This window comes from Zeus faber, assembly GCF_960531495.2.
Source record: "Zeus faber genome assembly, chromosome: 1".
NCBI lineage: Eukaryota > Metazoa > Chordata > Actinopteri > Zeiformes > Zeidae > Zeus > Zeus faber.
This window is the reverse complement of record NC_137193.1, coordinates 15,171,202-15,194,777: the sequence shown is the minus strand read 5'-3', so window position 1 is coordinate 15,194,777 and position 23,576 is coordinate 15,171,202. Positions and strand designations below refer to the sequence as shown.

The 23,576-nt window shown below is 43.7% G+C and overlaps 1 protein-coding gene across 1 annotated transcript; it reads left to right on the top strand.

The window, feature by feature from the left end:
• On the top strand, window positions 1-12,109 carry LOC307229341 (BTB/POZ domain-containing protein KCTD1-like). The gene is made up of 5 exons (XM_079999326.1): window positions 1-178; window positions 1,470-1,678; window positions 5,388-5,532; window positions 6,505-6,822; window positions 11,189-12,109. Exons 1-5 carry the CDS (start codon window positions 83-85, stop codon window positions 11,372-11,374), a joined length of 954 nt encoding a protein of 317 aa, XP_079855452.1. The 5' UTR covers window positions 1-82; the 3' UTR covers window positions 11,375-12,109.
• Window positions 12,110-23,576: the final 11,467 nt, after the last annotated feature.

Sequence of the window (23,576 nt, the reverse complement as noted above, 5' to 3'; positions counted from 1 at the left end):
GCGGGCGGGAAGCCTGTGTCCCGCGGAGGACTCTCTAGGTCCCCGCGCCAAGAGGCTGCGCGCCGAGTCCCCCCCGGGGCTCATGTCTGAGCTGGAGGACGCGGAGCGAGAGGAACCGGCCGATCGCCACGGTCACGCACAGACCTTCGTCCAGATCTCGGCTGTGGATCCGAAGCAGGTAACAAACTGCTCCCGTCTGTCGGTGCTTTATTGTGGAGCGATGCAATCAGGCATCAGAAAACATGTTTGGAGTGCGGCTTAACGTGGTAATCCGTACGATCACGTTGCTCGTTACAAATCCCACATCTTATCATTTATTTCACTGGCGCTTTATAATTCGTGATGCGCTGGAGTCTCCTTGGCTCTTTCCCGGCAAGAATGCAAAGATTGGGCGCATAGTGAGCGGTGGTCTGTTATCAGTCGATTTGGATGAAAGCGGAAAAGAAACATCGATAAAGTCACCAGAATGCCTCGCGGGTTTGAATTCAATGAGAATTCTGGGGACTTCATCCGCCCAACACAGACGCTTGTCACGGTTTGCCACAAAACTCAACGCGGCATTCCGACCTGGAATCCGTTACCACGGGCAACCATACCTGGAGGACTCCCGCCTACAGCCGGGCTGCGGCGATCAGGGCACCTGTTGGGGTCAGGGGCCACAGAGGCACACGAGGCCCGGCACCAACACTCTCCCAGCCCACGTCGAGGTTTATATGAGCCCGACTCGCAAGCCCTCCTCCCCGAATGACCCGCAGAGACACAGCGCAATGGTGCTCAGCAGCGACCGCCCACTTCGAGAACGGCTCTGTTGCCTGAAGCGAATTTCCCGATCGTTCACTCGGTTGACGTTTCAGAAAATCCTTCAAAGTTTTAAACCCGGAACCAATCCGACCAACTCCCAAATGAATCGCGACCATAAAACATTTGGTTCGGAGCAACAAAAAAAAACAAACAAAAAAAAAAATATTGGGAAACGGGGGAAAAAAAACAAAAGAACTTCTTGAATTCGTCCTGATTCGTCATTATTAAAGTGTTTACGTCGTTAATAATTGTGTTGAAATCATGGTTCCTCGGAGCCCTCCGCTCGTACCTGGAGGGCTGTGGGTGGCGCGGTGCTTCACAAAGTAAAAGAAAAGAAACCCTGTTTGTTTCTCCTCGAAACAGGGTTCGACATCACACAGACCTCCACGGGAGCGTAAACAGAACCGTCGTTTCGAAATCTCAAAGTTGGTGGCGACGACATTGTGGCTGAGGAACAAAATCCTCAGTTCAGAATGTGAACAGGCTTTTCGACTTCTGGAAACCCACTGTTGAACCGTTGACCATGTTTGATTTGAACAAAAGTGAAATTGAATTGCAGTCACGACGCTAACCGAGAATGGCATTTATTTATCATTATTCCTTTTTTATTTGTTAGGTATTTTTATTTAATGGTTTATATTTGTAAAATAAATTGTTCTCCGTCCCAGGACGGCCACGGGGCCGGCGGCCGCGGCAGCCGGTGCAGCCGGACGCTAGGCTCCGCCAACTGCCCCGCCGCCGCCGCCTCCCCCCCGGGCTTGGGCGGCATCCCCACGCCGGCCGCACTCACCAAGTCCAACGCGCCCGTCCACATCGACGTGGGGGGTCACATGTACACCAGCAGCCTGCCCACGCTCACCAAGTACCCCGAGTCACGGTGAGAAAGACATGCAGCGTTGGGGAGGAGTGAACTACATGTAATTAAACTAGTAGTGGTTCAACTACAGATTCAAGAGGTTTATTCGTCACATACATATACATACTTTCATACATATACGCAGTGAAATGTCAATGATGGTGATTACACACAATATGTCCCAGACTGAACACAGTAGCTACCTAAGAATTTCTACTTGACCAACTAACTGATTCCTCAAACGTAATGCAGTAAGTACTATAAAATACTATAAAATAAAATAAAATAAGAACTCAAGGGTAATGCAGATTGGGGATACAGAATAGATAAAGGGAATAGGCTTATGTATATGGGATAGACTATTTATGTATATACAGATATGTGCATTAAAGTGGCATGTGAATCAAGTGAGGTAGTGTGTGTGAGATATACAGCACAGTATACAACAGTACGCAATATGGTAACACACAAACAACCCAGAACAGTGACACAGTATGCAGTACAGTATGCTACAGACAGTACAGTGAGGTAGTGGAGCCTATGTGAGTGTCTCAGTGAGGACCCCTGGTGAGGTCAGCATTAACAGTTCTTATGGCTTCCGGGAAGAAACTCCATCTCAGTCTCTCTGTTCTCACTATGTGGCTGCGGAGGCGCTTGCCCGACCGCAGCAGCTGGAACAGTCCGTTGTTGGGGTGGTGAGGATCCTTCATGATCCTGCATTCGTACGTTCAGCTGAACGCACCACCCTCTGCAGGGCCCGCCTGTCCTGAGCAGTACAGTTCCCAAACCAGGCAGTGGTGTTGCCTGTCAGGATGCTCCACTGCTCCAGAGTAGAAGGACTTGAGGATCCTCACAGAGATCCTGAATTTCTTCAGCTGCCTGAGGTGGTAAAGACGCTGTCTCGCCTTTCTCACCAGAGTGTTTGTTTGTAAAGTCCATGTTAAGTCCTCTGTGATGTGGACTCCCAGGTGCTTGAAGCTGCTCACCCTGTCGACAGAAGTCCCATTAATCACCAACGGCGCGTGCGTCCTCAGTGGTAATCCTCACCTAGAGTCCACAATCAGCTCCTCGGTTTTGCTGACGTTCAGGTGTAGGCTGTTGTCCTGGCACAAGAGTGACAGGTCAGTCACCTCTTCGCGGTAGGCCTTCTCATCGCCGTCGGTGATCAGACCCACGACAACGGTGCCGTCAGCAAACTTGATGATGGCGTTGGAGCTGGACCTGGCCACACAGTCATGTGTGTACAGGGAGTACAGTAGGGGGCTGAGGACCCAGCCCTGGGGGGATCCTGTGTTCAGGGTGAGGGAGCTGGACATGTGCTTCATTTGCATGCTGATTCAACAAGTTAAATTACTTTTTTGCCATTTTTTGTTTTGTTAACCTACGAAACTAACTACAATTAACAACAGTTAACTACAATTTGGGGCCTTTTAAAGGAAAGTAATATTTTTTTATTTTTATTTTTCCATTGCTTCTCATCTGTAATGGAACCCCCCTTTGATCAGCCCCGCCCCCTTTTTCTTTCACCCCGACCGCTGTGAAGGCATGCCCAGGCAATGCATTCGTCAGGCAGCCACCAGTGGTACCGGATTGGGCGGTTTTCTGCCCAATTGGGATACTTTTGATCTCATTGGGCTGGAAAAAAAGCATTGGGCCAGTACAAAACAAATAAAAACATGTTGTGTTTTTAAGAAGAAGAAGAAGTAGAATCTTCATTTGTCACATGACCGCACTACAACACATGCATATATATATACACACACACACACACACACACACACACACACACACACACACACACACACACACACACACATGCTTTTTGGATGGTGGCCAGTGAAACGTGGCCTCTGCATTTAACCCATCCTGGCTTGTCCTTCCTCTGGGGGGGCAGCCAGGAGCAGTGGGCAGCATACGTGGACGCGCCCGGGGACCTAGTACCAGGTGTCCATCGCTGCTCAGACGATGGTGATGTGTGCATGTTTTTAGTGGGGGTCCTTACTGATGGTAGGTGGAGGAAACCCCATGTGAGCACAGGGAGAACATGCAAACTCCGCACAGAAAGGCGCCTATTTGGGAGATAACCCGCCGGAGCACGGTGCCAACAGCGCCCCAGGCGGGAATCGACCCAGGACCTTCTTGCTGTGAGGCAGCAGTGCAATGCAAAAGAAAGAGCCCTGTGTATCCAGTGTCGCACCGCGCACGTCATTCTTAGACTGGAAGTTTCTGGAAGGCAGGTATCTGACTGTGGGCATTGTCTACAAAAACCAAAGCTGACATTACTTGCACCGTCCCATGCATAGTGGTACGTTTCATTTGTGTGGTACATGCATGACTTGCGAACAAGTGAGCACTTTTTGCAGTGAACTCAATTGAGTGGCATTTTTTTCCTGGCATGTGACTTCTTTGTAATATATTTTACTATAATAACATATCACATGTACATTGTCAATTTTATCCTGTTTTTACAAAGTAGTTTGGATTACTGCTTCTAAGTAGCTTTAGTTAACCAAACAAGATTTCTCCCGAGGGAAGCTTTGCTGTAGTTCAACTTCTTCCAGTGTGAAGTAATTGGAATCTTGCAAAGCGATGCTTCCAAAGTCGCCTCCCCAACACTGGACATATGTATGTGATGTCTATGGAAATACACACACACACACACACACACACACACACACACACACACACAAACACACACACACACACACACACACACACACACACACACACACAAGTACATAGAGAAAGACGCCTTAACATAAACATAGACAACCATGAGGAACTGTTGCTGCAGCTATTCTAAATGAATTCACGTCCAATCAGTTTGTGTCCATAGTCTAATGTGCGTTTTGACACAAGTTCGTCATAATCTGAGACTAAATCAGATTTTTTATCTGGACTAACTGAAATGGCCTTTCTCATATTAATATAAAGGCAGGAATCTGTCTGTCTGTCTGCCTTCAATTATCTTGAAACCGTTCATCCGATCTACTTCACACTTGGGGGGTGTATTGCTGGGGACCCAAGGACGTGCAGTGTTGAATTTGGTGCCATTTGGACACGTGACACGTGTAATATTAATAAACGTTCAATAAACAGTGAACAGCGAGCCGGCGGGGGATGGAGCTTCAGGGCTCTGCGACTGAGTCACAAAGACTGTCTTTCCCCGGTGTATAACTTTATCCAACAGTATGATTTTCCCTTGTGGAGGACAGGACTGAATCATTGACATTTTGTTAAACTGCACCATTCAAATGTCTAAGAAAGTCTTACATTTTGAACTGGCATGTACCAGTGGTTTAAACATAGTCTCAGACTTGCCCTAGTCTTGGGTTAAAAAAATCTGATTTCCAGAAGGAAGATTAGCGCCAATCTTGGTCTAAGTGAAGGCTTGAATGAAACCTGGCCAGATGCAGGTTTGTCTTTGGATCAATGGATGTGGGCCTCCAGGTCGACCAGGTTTATCTAGTCTAAGACCAGCACCAAGATCAGACAGAAGGAGCTGACTAGTCCTTAATAGCCTTAGTGTAGGACTTCCTAGTCCAGACCTAATTCATCTTAATTTCAGCAACGTCTCAGAAAGACACTTTTAAATTATGGATTTATTTGAGTAGGATTAGTTTTGTGCTTATTTGGACCAAACCCCGTCTGCGAAGGCGCCCCTTAAAGGACTGAAAAAGATGATACGAGCAGGTCGTCCCGTGTTTCTCCCCTTTCTGTCTCCGGTCAGGATTGGCCGTCTGTTCGACGGGACTGAGCCCATCGTGCTGGACGGTCTGAAGCAGCACTACTTCATCGATCGCGACGGCCCTATGTTCCGCTACATCCTTAACTTCCTGCGCACCTCCAAGCTGCTCATCCCAGACGACTTCAACGTGAGTGTCGTCGTCCAAAGCCGTGAACGGGGTCGGCAACAGGGAGGTTAGCCGCGGTTCCTTAAAAGCCTCCGACGATGAAGACTATATAGCTATGGAGAGTATTACAATGTATATGAGATGTATATGCACTTAAATCTGTTCTACAGTATATGCACGGATTTTAACAGGGTTCTTACCAGGTCCTTGAGGTGCTTGAAGTGCTTGGATTTCATCCACAGAAATGTGAGCACTGGGACACCTTGAAAATGGCCCCCTTTGTGCTGAAGTGCTTGAAAAGAACCATGGAAAAAAAAACGCGATCATTGAGATACTCTGATATTGCACCTGGTTTTGTTATTCAAATCCAACCTCATAAAACATTTGCAGAATGGCTTTTACGACGTAGATAATACCAAGGAATGTAAATTCAATCCAGCATGGTTGGAAATAGACACTTATAATTGTAGATGGCAACGAGATTAATAATACATAATAGATATACTAATATAAATAATAGACAATTGATTATATTTGTTTTGCTTGGTCTTTGAAAATGAAGAAAATGTACTTGAAAGTCCTGAATTTCACTTTGTATTACCAGAATGAACCCTGTATAAACGCATATGCGACGTCACCTTCCTCTCAACTGTCACCTGCGCAAATCAAATTTTCGTGTCTTTAAAAATAGTGTGCATAATTAAAACCTGACCTAATCAAGTCCAAAAAGGAAATGATTAAATGTAACGGCCCGGGGCGACGGGGCGGCCAACGATACACCCTCTTCACGGCCAGACTTCAAAACATTTATTTTGAGATTACACACACCGGCTCCTGCATTGCGTCACGGGGCGTGGGCGTGCACGCGGTGAGAGGGGGAGTCTCAGAGCAAAGAACGTTTTAATAACCACCACCGTACATGAAATGATAAATAACTTGTTAACTCCCTAATTGTAAAACCTTGTGTCCGTGCGTGCGTGTGTGTGTTGACAGGAGTTCTCGCTGCTGTACGAGGAGGCACGCTTCTTCCAGCTGGACCTGCTGCAGGCGGAGCTGGAGCGCTGGCGGAGTGGGCGGGGGTCCGGGGGTCCGCAGCAGGGCGCACACCAGTGCCAGTGCGTGGTGGTGCGCATGGCGCCCGAGCAGGGTGAAAGGATCGCCCTGAGCGGCGAGCGGGCCGTGGTCCGGGAGGCCTTCCCCGAGGTGGGCGACGCCCTGTGCGGCTCTCCCGATGCCAGCTGGAGCACCGCGCACTCGTCGCACATCGTCCGGTTCCCGCTGAACGGGTACTGCCATCTCAACTTTGTTCAGGTAGGGAAACTAATATGTAAGGGATAATAAGCAGATCATGTGCTTTGTGACTGAGTCACAAGGACATAAAGTCATTCCCCGGTATGACTTTATCCGGCAGTTTCCTCTTCCATTGTACATAGGACTGAATCCTTGACATTTTATCAAACATTGCCATTCAAATGTCTTAGAAAGTCTTACATTTTTAACGGGCATGCATTAGTTCTTAAAACAAGACATCTCATTCAAGTGGGTCTTTGTATCAACAAATGCACCACAGCTCAGCTTTACCATTAAACCATTCGTCACTTGAGTGTAAAAAAGTGACGTGTAATTTGAGCTTTTCTGAAAAGATACATTTGAATTTTTTGACTATTTGAAGCTGTATTAGGACTATTGTGCAGACAGAGTGGCCACAACATGCTCCGAATGCAGTGCTTTCCTTTGGATCCACCATATGATTTGCCTAATCAGTTCGCTGGTAATAAAGCAAGAGAGTGAGTGGTGGTTATCTTTTAAAAACAAAAAGTCATATTTGTAGACCATCATTTCAAAAGCATTACTATCCGTGAAGATAATTATGTGTGTATATATATGTGTGTAAAATCATGCTACCGTCCATACAACGGCCATTGCGATGCTTCTCTATTCAATGTCCCTGTGATCCAATAATCATGTGCTGTCCTGCAAGATCAGCGAACCTCTTAGCCGTACCTCTTACATCCTTGGTTTTCTATGTTTCTGGCCTATTTCTGGTCTGGTCTCCGTTCTGCTTCTCTTATTAGGCTTCTTATCTGTCCTTTTGTCTCCAGAGAGGGGGGGGTGTAAGATATGGGAACAGAGGAGGCCTGGGGGCGCACTGTTAGGATGTCACCACTCTATCTTCAGCGGAGGCATGGGGAGGGAGGGGGAGAGAGGGAGAGTGAGAGAAAGAGAGAGACTTTGACTTTTAAGGTTCCTTTATTTTTCGGTAAGTCATGTCACAACAGCCGAAACTTGATTACGAAGGAACCAAACAACAACAAAAATAGAGACAAACCACAGGAAAATCACAGGTCAGTAATGAATAGTAAGAGTATAAACATCTTCAGAGATAACTAGGCAGGCGGGGATCTGTTGATTTCTTCACTAGGTTTGAAACAGCTGTTCACTATAAGGACTGCTCCCTTTGTAGCCCAGACTTCCTCCTTTGTACAGTTTACCTCTTGAGAGAGAGAGAGAGCGAGAGAGAGAGAGAGAGCGAGCGAGCTATACGTAAAGGAGGAGGAGCTAAAGGAGCTATACGTAGTTAAGAAACCCTTCCCCAAATCCAAATGCCTTCAAGGTTGAAAATAAAAAGCCATGGTCAACAAGGTCGAAAGCTTTCTCATGATCAAGGGATAAAATACCAACATTGATGTTATTGAAATTACACAGGTCAAACAAATCCCTCATTAAAAACGAATTGTCCTGAGTAGATCTGCCTGGCATGCAGTAAGACTGGTCTTTGAAACTCAACAGCTCTAAAACTCCTTTCAGCCTTGGCCAGGACCGCCGAGGAAGAGTTTGTAGTCCGTGCAAAGCGGTGCAACGGGTTTCCAGTTTTTGAGCAAGGCCAAGTCTCCTTTCTTGGGTGTGAGAGAGAGGACTGCTGGCCGAGAGGAAACTGGTAGTGCACCAGCACCTGGTGTAGATCTTCTACTATCAGGCTCCAGAAATGCTTGTAGAACTCTGAAGGCAGACCGTCTATTCCGGGAGCACGCCCAGATGCCAGCTGGCCCACAGCAGAGATGAGCTCCTCCATTCCGATGGCAGCGTCCAAGGCGTACCGCTCCCCGACCTCCAGCCGAGGCAGGAGGAGGTTGGCAGCACACGCTCCATCACAGTCCTCCGTCCCGAAGAGGGTGGTGTAGAAGGCCACCGCATGCGCCCTCATCTCTGCCGGGCTGGTGGTCACCCTGCCAGCCGGAAGACAGACAGACAGACAGACAGACAGACAGACACATATGAAAGTGTCCAATTTTCCAGTCAGTTTGTAAAACTCAAACTCCACCCTGATAGTAGACCAATCTTCATCTGGGCATCATCTACTGACACCTGACCCCTCAGCTCTTTGAATTTCCTTTACAGTGATGATACAGCCATCCCTCGATTATGGTTTTATCTATTGGATGATAAGATGTTACTGTGTTGAAATATATAGTAATAATAATAATAAAAATAAACAATAATAATAAATATAGCTGCAGGCAGCAATAGGCTCAGGATCCAGGGTAGTCTGACCTTTGTTAAAGTTTAATGGGCAAGTGTGCGTTGGCTCTCTGTTCCGGTGTGTTTTGTGACTGAAGAAGTTTATTTGTTATTTGTTCTCCGCAAAATTCTGACTTTGCATGTGCGCCTGTGTGACTGTCAGGGTATTCGCCTGTAAGCGCAGCCAACAGTGACACGTTACTGCCCAACACTGTTTATATAGCACATCTCATTCACTAGGCCAGTTCAAAGTGCCTTATATAAGGCACAAAATGCATTCAAAATATTAGACTAAATTTAAGTTTGAAGCATCAAATTGCCATTAAAATGAGACGAAGGATCACAATCATTCCCCAGCCAATGAAAATATTCTTTAATATAGAACAAAGAATTCAACTTTCTGTCCCATCCTGTTTCCTCACTCTACAGGTACATCTCATAAAATTAGAATATCATGAAAAAGTTTGATATTTTTGGTCACTCTTTTCAGAAAGTGAAATATATATATATATAATTTTTTTTATAGATTCATTACACGTAGAGAAATATTTAAAGCCTTTATTTCTTGAAATTTTGATGATTGCGGCTATAGATAATGAAAACCCCAAATTAAGTCTCAGAAAATGAGAATATTGTGAAAAGGTACAATATTGTAAAGTCATGGTGTCACACCCTAATCAGCTAATGAACTCCACACACCTGCAAAGGTTTCCTGAGCCTTGAAATGGTCTCAGTCTGGGTCAGTAGGCCACACGGGGAAGACTGCTGACTTGACAGACGTCCAGAAGACAGTCACTGACACTCTCCACAAGGAGGGTAAGCCACAAAATGTCACTGCTAAAGAAGCTGCTTGTTCACAGAGTGCTGTATCCAAGCAACTTCATAGAACGTTGAGTGGAAGGAAAAAGTGTGGTAGGAAAAGGTGCACCAGCAAAAGGGATAACCGCAGCCTTGAGAGGATTGTCAAGCAAAATCCATTCAAGAATTTGGGGGAGCTTCACAAGGAGTGGACTGAGGCTGGAGTCAGCGCAGCAAGAGCCACTACGCACAGACGGATCCTAGGCACGGGCTACAAATGTCGCATTCCTCGTGTCAAGCCACCCCTGAGCCAGAGACAACGTCAGACGCGTCTCACCTGGGCTGTGGAGAAAAAGAACTGGACTGTTGCTCAGTGGTCCTCTCATCCTCATCCTCTCATCCTCTCGTCCTCATTTGGAAATCAAGGTCCCAGAGTCAGGAGGAAAAGTAGAGAGGCACAGAATCCACATTGCTTGAAGTCCAGTGTGAAGTTTCCACAGTCAGTGATGATTTGGGCTGCCGTGTCATCTGCTGGTGTTGGTCCACTGTCTTTTCTGAAGTCCACAGTCAACACAGCCATCTACCAGGACATTTTAGAGCACTTCATGCTTCCTTCTGCTGACAAGCTTCATGGAGATGCTGATTTCATCTTCCAGCAGGACTTGGCACCTGCCCACACTGCCAAAGGTAGCAAAAGCTGGGTCATTGACCATGGTGTTACTGTGCTTGACTGGCCAGCAAACCCGCCTGCTCTGAACCTATGGGGTAATGTCAAGAGGAAGATGAGACACCAGACCCAACAATGCAGATGACCTGAAGGCTGCTATCAAAGCAACCTGGGCTTCCACCTGAGCAGTGCCACAGGCTGATCCCCTCCATGCCACGCCGCATTAGTTCATGCAAAAGGAGGCCCAACCAAGTATTGAGTGCATAGAAATGAACATACTTTTCAGAAGCCTGACATTTGTTTAAAATATACTTTTTTTTTTTTTTTTTTTTTTAATTGATCTTATGTAATATTCTAATTTTCTGAGACACTGAATTTTGGGTTTTCATTATCTATAGCCACGATCATCAAAATTCCAAGAAATAAAGGCTTGAAATATTTCACTGTGTAATGAATCTATGTATGGGTTTCACTTTCTGAAATGTGACAAAATATTGAACTTTTTAATGATGTTCAAATTTTATGAGATGCAGCGGCTCTACTTAAGTGTACTGCCCACCTTCAGGGCCCTCCATCAGGATGTCGTCAGTCTTTCCCTTCCCTAAACAGTTTTGAGCTTGTAACCGTGACCAAAAAGCCCCTTTGTGTCATCGAACCGGATTTGACTCGTCCCTCTCCCTGTGGACCTGGCAGGTGCTGGAGCGGTTGCAGCAGTGCGGCTTCCGGATCACAGCGTCGTGTGGCGGGGGCGTGGACTCGTCGCAGTTCTGCGAGTACGTTCTGCACCGGGAGAGGAGAGGTGGTGGTGGTGGTGGTGGTGATGGCTGCTGCAGAACCCTCAACACCACCGCGGGGATCAAACGAGAGGCGCTTGACTGAGTTCTGCACCTGGCATCAGGAGAGCACGGGAAAGGGAAAGGCTGCATGTCTAGGGCGGAGAAATCTGACATCCGCGGTCTGAAGTATTTCTGGGGAGCTGAATCCCTGCAGTTCTGTGACAAGTTCACCAAAGGGTCAACAATTCCAAAAAAATACATGCTCTCCAAATATAAACATCACAAAGATGTCTGAGCTGTGCGTCTTATTATGGCCTACGAATAGTTCTCACTTTCAGCCTGAAACAGAGCTGACTGGAAATGACAAAGGAGTACAGCCTTGCCATTTGAATGTAGAAACACGAGCCAATTTCCATAATTTATTTTTTTGGAAATTTCAATAGCACAGCTGGAGAGCTCTCACGAAAAAAACACTGTTCTCATACACGATTTTGGAACAGCACCCACATACACTTAGTGGAAAAAAATGTCCACCAATGTTGGTAAATAGTGAACTTTTCAATTAGGAAAAAAAAAAAAAAGACTTATCAGGTTTCCTGTATGCAAATGATTCACTGGAGTTTCCGCCATCAGAAAATGGCTTATGTTATTCAATAGGATTAGGGTGAGGATGAGGGCACTTAGGAGTCAAAATGAACATCTCTAATTTTCTAAACCAAATCGCTTTAGTCTGAACAGTGTTAGACAAAGGTGAATGTTGCTTAAAGAAAAGTAGAAAAAACAGACAAAGCTACAAAGCCCTTTGGAGTACACAATACCCCTTTATTTATCTTCAATCATAGGTAAAAAAATATAAAAAGAATCCTGTCAGGAGACATCAGATCCAAAAGAGCTGGTGATGACCGCTTTCTGAAGTTCTTAGGTTCTAACAAACCTAAGTTGTGCAAGTGCAAAATATTTTGAGAGGAAAGTGAAAAATATTTTGATAAAGATGTGACGACTAAAACCACAAAAAAAAACTAAAAGAAACTATTTGGTATTTGATTATAGGACTTGACATTTTCCAATTTTCAAAAGTGATGTACTCTACCAGCCAAAGGTTGTGCTAAATCTAAGTCTTCCACGCCACTCGTTTTTAACAGTTTTGAATTTCCAACGGGGGGGCGGGTGGGGGGGTTGCAAAAAGTTTGAATGTTAGATTTAAAATGTGCCACTGAGCCTCTAATAACACCTACTTGACGCGTCTTGTCTTTTTACCCACGGACTAAATTTAAACCCTTGTCACTGAATGGGAACTGACATTTGGAAAGACACGACTGTATTTTTCATACGTCTCCAACTCCCCGAGCCTGCTACATGTTCGAGTTGGATGAATATTCTTCAGAGATCGATTTTAAGTACATTGCTGGTCAATTGTTGAGATTTAATTGTGTTTTTGTGTACATATTTGTACATTGTATGAATCACTTGCACTTGAATCCAGTTTGCTCATGAAGGATTTGCACATTGGATGGCCAGGGTTAACTAGGGTGAGGGGTGGAGTTTTGGGAAAAGACTATTCCCTCTCTCCCACTCCCATTCCCTTTTCTTGCACACAAGCACATCAGAGAGAAAATGATCAGTTTTTGGGGCTTTCATTTCCAGGTAGGATGTTCAGAATTGTTAATGCATGTCTCACAGTGAGTATTTAAGGGTTTGCTTGCAACTTAAAATGTCATCTTCCTGCTGAAATTATGTACAGTATGAACTGGTGTTAACATCAAACAATCAGATCAATAAAGATTTTGTACTATTTGTGTAATACATTATGGAGGTTGGCATATTAATGTGTAATACAAGGGCTGTACACATGACTGATCGGCACAATGATAGACAATATGGCTGAGTAAATAAGGTGGGACAACATAAAATTTGAAAACTAAAAAACGTATGTACTCCGTTGTGCCTGGGAAATTGTAATCGTATCATTGCGATATTAAAGCCACTTGACTTAAACTTGAAGCAACATTTAGTAGACTTAGTAGATTATCTTCAATTAAAATTCTTATGCAAGTACAGTATGTACTTCGGCCTCTCCTTGCTACTAATGGTAGCATGGATACATCGAATTTGCAAAGAGGCAAAAATATAGCGAGAAAAACAAAATGCTTATTTATTAATTTTTTTTTTAAGTCATGGATCCAGAAAAGAAATACAAATAACATCAAAAGTCAGGGTATTAGAACACTGCTGTCTTGAAAAAAAACATGCAAAATAGCGACGATGACCATCTTTTTTATAATTGCAACGAAAATGAATAAATAAGGATATTAATAAAAAAAATGAATAATTAGAAAAAAAAGAGAAAAACAAAAACATATATATATATATATATATATATATATATCTCTCTCTCCTCAAACCCTATCTGAGCAGAGTTTTGTAGAGCGTGAGCGAGTGGCGCATGTGGCGATCCTCCTCCATGCACAGCAGCAGATCCTTCATGGTGACCCGGGTCACCCTGCGGACGCCGCCTCCAGCCAGCACCGACACCTGGGAGAGGAGGCCTGGTTAAGCTCGGGTTGACCAATTCAAACTACTCCGTCATTTAAAGCCACCGGAACTCAAACCTACCTCATGATGCCTTCTTCGCCATAGAAAATCAAAAGGAAACTCAGAAGCAACATTTAACCCCATTATGGGTTCATCTGCCTTTGCAAGCTAGTGAAAGACATGAGCTAAATAAAATAAACATCCCATAATACCCCATTTATGTACATCTGTATGAGATGTCACATTTTGAGGTCCTATTGACCAAGAGGAACCATAGTGAAATAACAGTATTGACACATGCAACTCGCTCAAAACAATGGGGGGACTGATCTTATTGGCCAAGAGCAGCTCCCGGCATGCAGCTTTGTTGAATTACCATAACCGGCTTTCCAAGCGTGTGATTGTGTGGTTTCTAAAACAAATTTATTGTGCATTAATTCTAAACAGTCATTTTATCAGTGGGTGAACTAAATCAGAGGAAGCAATGTAGGATGTAGCGGACAGCACTAAGCATCACTCAAAGGAGAATCACATCAACACTAAAGATCAACACTATTGACTGACATGAATTATAATTAAACATGGAACATCTTTGGTCCTGCATTTCACTAAAAACAATTTGCATTAAAAAAAAGCTTATTTAAAAATGCATGGGATGAATTGTTTTGGATATATATATATATATATATATATATATATATATATATATATATATATATATAGTACAAATTATACATATTAAATGAAGCTGCAGGCAGCAAGAAACAAGATCCAGTGTAGTCGTGTTAGGTGCATAATTACACTTTTCCAAGGCTCCGTAAAACACAGTTTCCTATCGACAACAAGTACAAATTTCCCAATTCTTAAACATACATATTGGAATCTTGTAGTGTGGACAAGATGGACACTTCAAAGGTTCTTCGAACTTCCTGCAGTGTGAAAACGCCTTCTGTGACTGATTATAGCGTCCGGGGGTTTTGCGAAACGCAGTACGAGTTACAGTTTTCCGAGTTTCCATTAAATACAGCATCGGCTCAGGTTGTCTGTCAACGTGTAGCAACCGCTATGCAGGCCCCAGGGCGCAAGTCGCTGGATGCGAATGACTTCTGAGAGATGAAGCTTGGACTTATAACTTTGGATGATGATGTCACAAACAAAAAAATCTAATCACACCAATGTTCTTCAACTTCCGGTAAATTTGCAACAGTTTTTCACTCATTTCTGCTCCAAATGTACATTGTGTGATGGCCCGATCTGTTCCCTAGCCGCCTGTCTCTCTACGAGTATTTACCGTGCGTTTTGTTATAATTGCAACAGGTGCGCGAGAGTAAAAGCGGAATTAATCTGAGGATTCTGGGGAAAAAGTGATTGGAAAAGGATAGTATAAAAAGTAATCAAGTTTTTTGCAGAACTGATCAGCGAAAGGATTGTCGGAAGTAATTGGAGAAGATTGGTACGGTGCATTTGTTTGTTGGACTATATGCACACTGGTCTGACCTGTTGGGTTCATTTATACCAGGTTGGTACTATTTGTTATATGCCCGAGGTAAGGGACATGAGTTTAAGTGAACCCTGTGATGCATTTCATTATGCAGATTATGTGAATTGGTGGCTGGGTTGCAAAATCATGTTATAAGATGTCAATTAACTGGGGAATCTTTACTTACCATATCCAAATATATGTAGTTAAAATAAATATGTTTTGTTATTGCACACAATGTCAGGGTTTATGTAAACAGACGTAAGTCCTTTGTACTGTGGATGGCTGAGAATGACCAAGATGAGAATGAGCTCATGTTAAAAAAACGGAAAAATACTTCTCCAGTAGGCACAGCCTATCTGGCACCCCTTCAAAATATGCAGTCTAAGGTCAAAATCTCCATAATTGATATTGATCCAACTAACAATAGGACGTCCGAAACATTCTGGTTCTAACGAGACATCACCCATGTCCTTGTGTACATGAGCAAGCAAAATCAGAGCAAAAAAAATAGGGGTCCTGTGGGCTGGACCCCTAATTATTGCTATGAAAAGTATACAAGCTTATGACAGTATGTCACGTCTAATAACAAAAAATAATTTGCACAATTTGTGCTCATGCTTCAGTCATTTGAAGTTCTATTTTTTGGACAAAGATAATATTTAGTGTTTCTTACATTGAACTGGCTGAACTACCAACTTAAAATACGGACACCAAGCTCTGTTAATGTTGGGACATTTTTTTGTGGCTACACAAATTGAATGAGTTTGTGTGTGTGTGTGTGTGTGTGTGTGTGTGGTACCAGATTCCCTGAGGAATCCAGGGGCCTCTTCTTGCGGGGCCCGATGGCAGCCAGCGCCGTGAGGTTGGCCTCCCTATGCTGCAGCTGAGCCAGCTCTATCTGCTGGAGCTGTTAAGAGTGGAAGAAACATGTTTTTTTAAATGACTAAGTCTCAATCCTGAGTAGTTCATTCTTGTGAGCTTATAGATAGCCATTCATATTGCTTCCAAGAGATTTTGCTTTACCCAGACAGTTGAAAAAAATGCTTCAACAGTACATTTACATTTACATTTAGTCATTTAGCAGACGCTTTTATCCAAAGCGACTTACAATTGTTCAAACACCGACGGACGCAGCCATCAGGAGCAATTAGGGGTTAAGTGTCTTGCTCAAGGACACTACAGCATGCTAGCAGGAGGAGCCTGGGATCGAACCAGCAACCTTTAGATCACTAGACCACCAGCTCTACCGCCTGAGCTACCATCCCCCCCCGTAGACCCTTCTGGTTGAGCAGTTGGACTGTCAGACAATTAGACATTTTCTAATCCTTTAATATTTGCAGAATTAAATGTATTTCCGCAATGTTTGTGAACTGTTCATTATGATGATGATGGGTTATATATATAGACGTGGACAAATTTGTTAGTACTCTTACAGCTCATTGAAATAATGCTTCATTCCTCCTGAAAAGTGATGAAATTAAAAGCAATATTCCCCATGTATATCTGCATGCCTTTGGTTTGTCAGAGTAAAGCAAAGAAACTGAAAAGAGATAAATTATTGCTAAAGAGATCAATTATATTCTAAAATGGCCTTGTTGGTACCCCCTAGAAAAGATTATAAATAATTGGATTATAGTGATATTTCAAACTAGCTGTTTTCTTTAATTGGTATCACACGTCTTCAATCTTATTATCAGTCATTCAGCCTATTTAAATGGAGAAAAGTAGTCACTCTGCTGTTTGGTATGCACCACACTGAACACGGACCAGAGAAAGGAAAAGAGAGTGTTGTCTGAGGAGATCAGAAAGAAAATTAAAGACATATATAGATAAGCATGTTAAAGGCTATGAGACCATCTCCAAGCAGCTTGTTGTTCCTGTGATAACGGTTGGAAATATTATTAAGAAGTTTAAGGTTCATGGGACTGTAGACAACCTCCCTGGACGTGGCCACAAGAGGAAAATCGCCCCCAGATTGAACAGAAGGATGGTGCGAATGGCAGAAAAAGAGCCAAGGACAACTTCCAAAGAGGTACGAGCTGAACTCCAAGGTCAAGGTACATCAGTGTCTGATCGCACCATCCGTCACTTTTTGAGTGACAGTGGGCTCCGTGAAAGAAGACACAGGAGGACTCCCCTTTTGAAAGAAAAACATAAAAAAGCTGGACTGGAATTTGCTTAAATGCATATTGACAAGCCACAATGCTTCTGGGAGAATGTCCTTTGGACAGATGAGTCAAAACTGGAGCTTTTTGGGAAGTCCCATCAGCTCTATGTTCACATCTGAAAAAATTAGGCTTTCAAAGAAAATAACCATAACTTCTGTGAAATATGGGGGAGGCTCTGTTATGTTTTGTGGCTGCTCTGTGGCGCCTGGCACGGGGTGCCTTGAATCTGTGCAGGGCAAAATCAAATCTCAAGACTATCAAGGCATTCTAGAGTGAAATGTACTGCCCAGTGTCAGAAAGCTCCGTCTCAGTCGCAGGTCATGGGTCCTCCAACAGGATAATGACCCAAAACACACAGCTAAAAGCACCCAAGAATGGATAAGAACAAAACATTGGACTATTCTGAAGTGGCCTTCTTTGAGACCTGATCTGAATCCTATCGAACATCTATGGAAAGAGCTAAAACATGCAGTCAGGAAGAGTGGGCCAAACTACCTGTTGACAGGTGCAGAAGTCTCATTGAGAGCTACAGAAATCGCTTGATTTGCAGTGATAACCTTTAAAGGTTGTGCAACAAAATATAAGGTTATGGGTCCCATCATTTTTGTCCAGGCCATTTTAGAATATAATTGATCTCTTTAACAATAATTTATCTCTTTTCACAGTTTCATTGCTTTACTCTGACATACCAAAGGCATGCAGGTATACATAAGAAAATTGCTTTTAATCTCATCACTTTTCAGGAGGAATGAAGCATTGTTTCAATTAGCTGTAAGGGTACCAACAAATTTGTCCACGTCTGTATATGACAAATGTCAGACGTATTGTCCTCCCTAGAGTCTGAACCTCACTCAGATTCATTCTTAATTTTGTTTAAAATTTTGGTTGCACAATTATTGGTTAACAAAGGAAGAAGAGTGACCAAGATCTTGTACTAGATGGCATTCTGTTGCTGTGAAGTAAAACATAGAAAATATATGCAAATAAACCCCAGATGACACCACTATTTCCAGCTTTAATCCTGTTCTTTACACACCACTTCCTGTTTCTATCATAATTCTGGAAAGCTGCAACCTCAGAATAACCCACCATGTTGGGTTTTAGTGTCCTGTTCCCTAAAATTACCCTTTCCATCGCAAAACCCACAGGAGCAAACCTCTTTGGCCCGCTGCTTCAACTGCTGCATCTGCGGATCGTCGGAGTTGGACCGGCGCTGTGGCACAAAAAGAGAAAACTTTTCCACTGTTTCCAGAGATTTATCAAGACCAATCACGTTGGGTCAAACTATGACACACACACACATTTAGCAGACGCTTTTATCCAAAGCGACTTACAAGGGAGAATAACATTCAAGCCACACACACACACACACACACACACACACACACACACACACACACACACACACACACACACACACACACACACACACACACACACACACACACACACACACACACACACACACACACACACACACACACACACACACACACACACACACGGCTTTCAGGTGAAATTTATGGAAAATGTAAAAAGTTCACGCTACAGTGATATTATATCATGAAAGTAGGGCATTTAAGTAGAAGCATGCAATGGTCATTTCCATTGCATTTCTCAAACAATTTATTGAAACAAAAGCCAACAACAGTGGTGGGTTTACCACAACAACAAATGTCAATGTCTCAATAACTTGTCGTGCGCTTGAGCATTACAGCTTGACAACGACGTCTCATGCTGTTCACAAGTTGACTTATTGTCTGCTGAGGCCTGGCCCCCCACTCTTCTTGAAGGGCGGCCCTCACGTCATTGAGGTTCTGGGGCACAGAGTTACGAGCCTCTACACGGTGACTCAGCTGATCCCATAGGTTTTCTATGGGATTCAGGTCTGGAGAAAGTGCAGGCCACTCCATTTGAGGTGCCCCAGTCTCCAGCAGCCGTTCCCTAATGATCTGACCTAGATGAGCTGGAGCATTGTCGTCAATGAAGATGAACTTAGGCCTGTGTTGTTCATGCAGGGGCACAATGACTAGATTAATGATGTTATTCAGGTAGTATGGGCTTGTCACTGTACCATTCACAAAGTGTAGGGCAGTTCTGTATTGACTAGACACACCTGCCCACACTGTAACCCCACCACCACCAAAGGCTCGTCTGGTGACAACAGTGGCTGATGCATAACGCTCTCCTTGACGTCTCCAACATCGTTGGCGGCCATCATTTCTGCTCAATGTGAATCGACTTTCATCAGAGAACAAAACTGAGGCCACTGGTCCCTCGTCCAGTGTAAATGCTCCCTGGCCCGTGCAAGACGATGATGCCTGTGCCTGGTGGTGTGGTCAGGTACCCTTGCAGGTCGTCTAGCGCACAGACCACACTGATGTAAACGGTTTGGAATGGTCTGACGTGACACTTGGGTGCCTCTCACCTCCATTAAATGCGCCTGGAGTTGAGTGGCATTCATCATCTGGTTGCGCAGGGCACTGTTCACAATGAAGCGCTCATCAGTGTGAGATGTGGCCAAAGGACGTCCACTTCTATGCCTTTCTGGGACTCTTCCAGTCTCTGTATCTCTGTAGCAAGTTGCTGAGACACTCTGTGACACTCTAAGCTCAGTGGCCACTTCCCTCTGAGAACATCCTGTTTGAAGCCTCACAATGGCGAGGTACTGTTGATCAATTTTTAGGTGTCGTCTTGGTCTCATGATGTCAAAATGTGAACAGCATGATGAAGGGGAATGTTTAAATACCAATTCTAATTGAACCAGGAAATTGATTAGTCGATTCATGGATCAAACACCTGTTACAGCAAGTTGTGCAAACAGTACTGAAACATTGAACAGTTGGACATGTGCATTCAAAGGTTTAGAAGGTCAAATTAAGTTCATCTGTAAAGGTTATAGTGCATTTTAGGTTCATCCTGAAATTTCACCCGAAAGTCGAATATCCCTAACTTTTTGAGTAGTGTATATATATATATATATATATATATATATATATATATATATATATATATATATAAGAAACCCTCACCTTAGCCAAGAGCAGGAGTCTCTCTCTCTCCTCCTCATCCCGCCGTTGCTTCTTCAGAAGCTCTACCTGCTCCATGAAGTGCAGCTGGGAGCGCACGTCGCTCACCTGTGCGTGCTGCAGATCCTCCTGAGCATCAAGGAGTCGTATGTTTAATTTGAGTATGGGCTAGACATGATGACAGAGGTTGCCAATAAATGAGAAAAAAGGGTTATTTCATGATATAAAATTGACCTAGCCCCAATGACGTCCAAGGTTTGGTCGTAGCACAAGTTTCAATGCTGAAACGCTTGGTATTTGGATTTGATGAGGTTGGAGGTTTCGTGTCCTTCAAACGGTGGCCCGGAAATGGGCCGTGTACCTTAAGGAGTGTCCTCCTGTGTTCTGATACCACCCACAGTTTTTCCAACAGGTCCCGCAGGCGCTCTTGGGCTGCGTGAGAAACCAGAGCGACCACATCTGGCCCAACCTCTGTCACTCCCAATGACTGCCCTGAAGCAGAACAACACAAGGCCTCAGGAATCAATTATTTGGATATAAATATAGATCTATATAGTCAAATATTGGGGGATGAGCAGCCACTGACCATCCAGACAAAGCCATTACCAATTGTGTGTGAAGGAATGAAGTTGGAGTGTGAGAAGTGTTGGTTGGACAAACATTATGTCTTAAACTCACAATTACAGAGTCCCGCTAACAAAATTCCTTTAAGCATTTAAAGTTGGGGAAAACATGTTTTCAATGCTGACTCCTGCTGGTGAGAACCACATCACATTTGTGGCCTGGTTTTAATAGCAATGAAACACTTGGTAGCAGATATAGAGCTAAAACAAACAGGTTGTGACACTCTAAACACAGTTCTGGTATCCCTCAGGGCGCCGTCCTGGGTCCTCTGCTATTGTGCTTTGACACAAATGACTTGATGGTGTGATCGCCTCCAATGGTTTCTTGTACCCATGTGTAGGGTGCGTGCGTGCAGTGGGCTGGCGGACAGGAAGAGGGCGTCCGGACACGATCGAACCACGGACCCGACGGCAGTGCCACCGCCGACCAGGATCCGGGCGCTCTCCTCCCTCAGGTTCACCCCAGCCATGGAGGCCACGTCATTGATGTCGTCGTCTTCCCTGCTCAAGCAAATAAATATATATAATGCCACTTGATTACTTAAGAACATTTTAGCATAATATTTATTTTGAAGTTTGAATGGGATGAATGGTGTTACTTGTAGGATCCTGAACCATCCTTGAAGAGATTTTTAACCGCCGGTTGCTGGTCCTGAACTAGAGGCCTCTTTATAGAGAAAAAACCTGTGAAAAACCAGTAACAAAGAAGGTTCGGCAATGTTGGTTTCACAGTCATTTTAATTATTTATATGTTTATATTTTTTCCGTTGCACATTTTGGCTTTGGATGGAAACTGTGGGAATAGTCTCCTTGCAAGTATATAGTCAATCTTTTACACTCCAGAAAATCTGAAAAAGACCTGGCTGGTCAAGGTTTTGGACACTGAAAGGTCAACAACAACGGTTCTAGAAAGTTTGTGAACAATTTAGGATTTTCTGAATTTCTGCCGACATTTGACCTAAACTGTGATCAGATCTTCATCCCGAAGTCGTAGATTTAAAGATTTAAAGAACCTTATTTTTACAAATAACACAAAAAGGTCATACATTTTAATTGTACAGGGACGTTTCATTTTCTAGATACCTGGGTGCAGTGGGTGATGCTGCCCCGAGAGGATGACCAAGCCTCCGGGTGCAGTCCTATTGGCCATCATTGTGGCTGGTCGTACACCAACTGCCCTCGGCTGTTTGTCCTGGATTTTCAGAAGGAAAACACTTCCAGTATGTTGTATTTTCTATTCACCCAAATATGGTCATGGTTTTCCATTTGACTGAATCCAAAACATTTTTCAATCTGCATAATTAATTTAAAGCTGGATGAAATAAAACAGTTGGTAGAGGTTAATGGAAGTCATTCTCTAAACTCTGTTAATTAAAGTGGAGGAATGACACACATGCGTGCATGACCAGAAAAAAATATATATTTTTTTTCCAAACTGTGGTACAGACAGGGGCAGTCACAATCGTTCTTCGGCTGCTCGCAAACTGCTCTGTGCTTTCCTACAGCCATGCAACAGTTTTTGATGCTGGGGATGGCTGTCACCAAGACTCATGGCTGACATGATTTCAGTCATACAGATAGAAAAACTCAAGAGGTTCTTGAGGACTGACTCAATTAAAAAAAAAAAAATTGTTGGTCATCTGGGACCCATTTATAGCCTAACCCGACGAGGCCAGGGGTGGATGAGTAACTCACTCAGCTAATCTCTCATGGCTCTTTTTTGAGATTCAATGCATAGCACTATTAAGCACGTTGTACAGCTGGTGGCCCTTTAATATTATTTCATTTTATTTTCCTTTTTAATTTGTATTTATTTGCTCATGTATTTATTTTTCATACATGTTTGAGCCTACCTGTTGCTGTTGATCTGTCTTATTGCTTGTGAAAACCCGCAAAATAAAATACTGAAAAATAAATTGTACACTTGAAGCATCACAGACCAAAGTTACAGCAGCGAGCCGTTTTCTCAGCTGGACATTGACCACGGTCCATGAATGAGTGGTTAAAACTCCCTTAATAAAGCGTTTGCAAAGTGCAAACAAAAATAAGAAATACATACAATTCACTTTATATAAAATCTGATTTATTGATAATGATAGTGGTTTAAGCAGCTAAACCTGTTTTGGGTCTAGGTAATTGGGTCAGTGTGTCTGTATGGTGTCAGTGTCAGTCTGTCAGTGTGGCTGTATGCCTGTTTCTCATTAGAGTAATCAACCAGCAAAAGTTAAAACCCACATCCCCACACACAGAAGAGACAAGAGCCCTTGTCATCATCTGCTCTCGGCTTGTTGCATCTTGCCAACTGTCTACAGTAAACCTAGTGTGTTTCTAACATCTCTGCCTGTGTCTTTGTCGGAGGGCCCTGAAAACGACACTCGGGTGGCATGTGGCAGGTGGATCTGCCACAGTGACATCCAAGGTTAACGTTAATAACGTCATTATTTTATATTATATATATTCCATACAAATG

Bases quoted from the DNA above. Each gene is read 5' to 3' on its own strand.
- LOC307229341 (XM_079999326.1), top strand. From the start codon at position 83: ATGTCTGAGCTGGAGGACGCGGAGCGAGAGGAACCGGCCGATCGCCAC. The intron at 179-1,469 runs GTAACAAACTGC...TCTCCGTCCCAG, and splicing joins CGGCTGTGGATCCGAAGCAG to GACGGCCACGGGGCCGGCGG. The intron at 1,679-5,387 runs GTGAGAAAGACA...GTCTCCGGTCAG, and splicing joins ACCAAGTACCCCGAGTCACG to GATTGGCCGTCTGTTCGACG.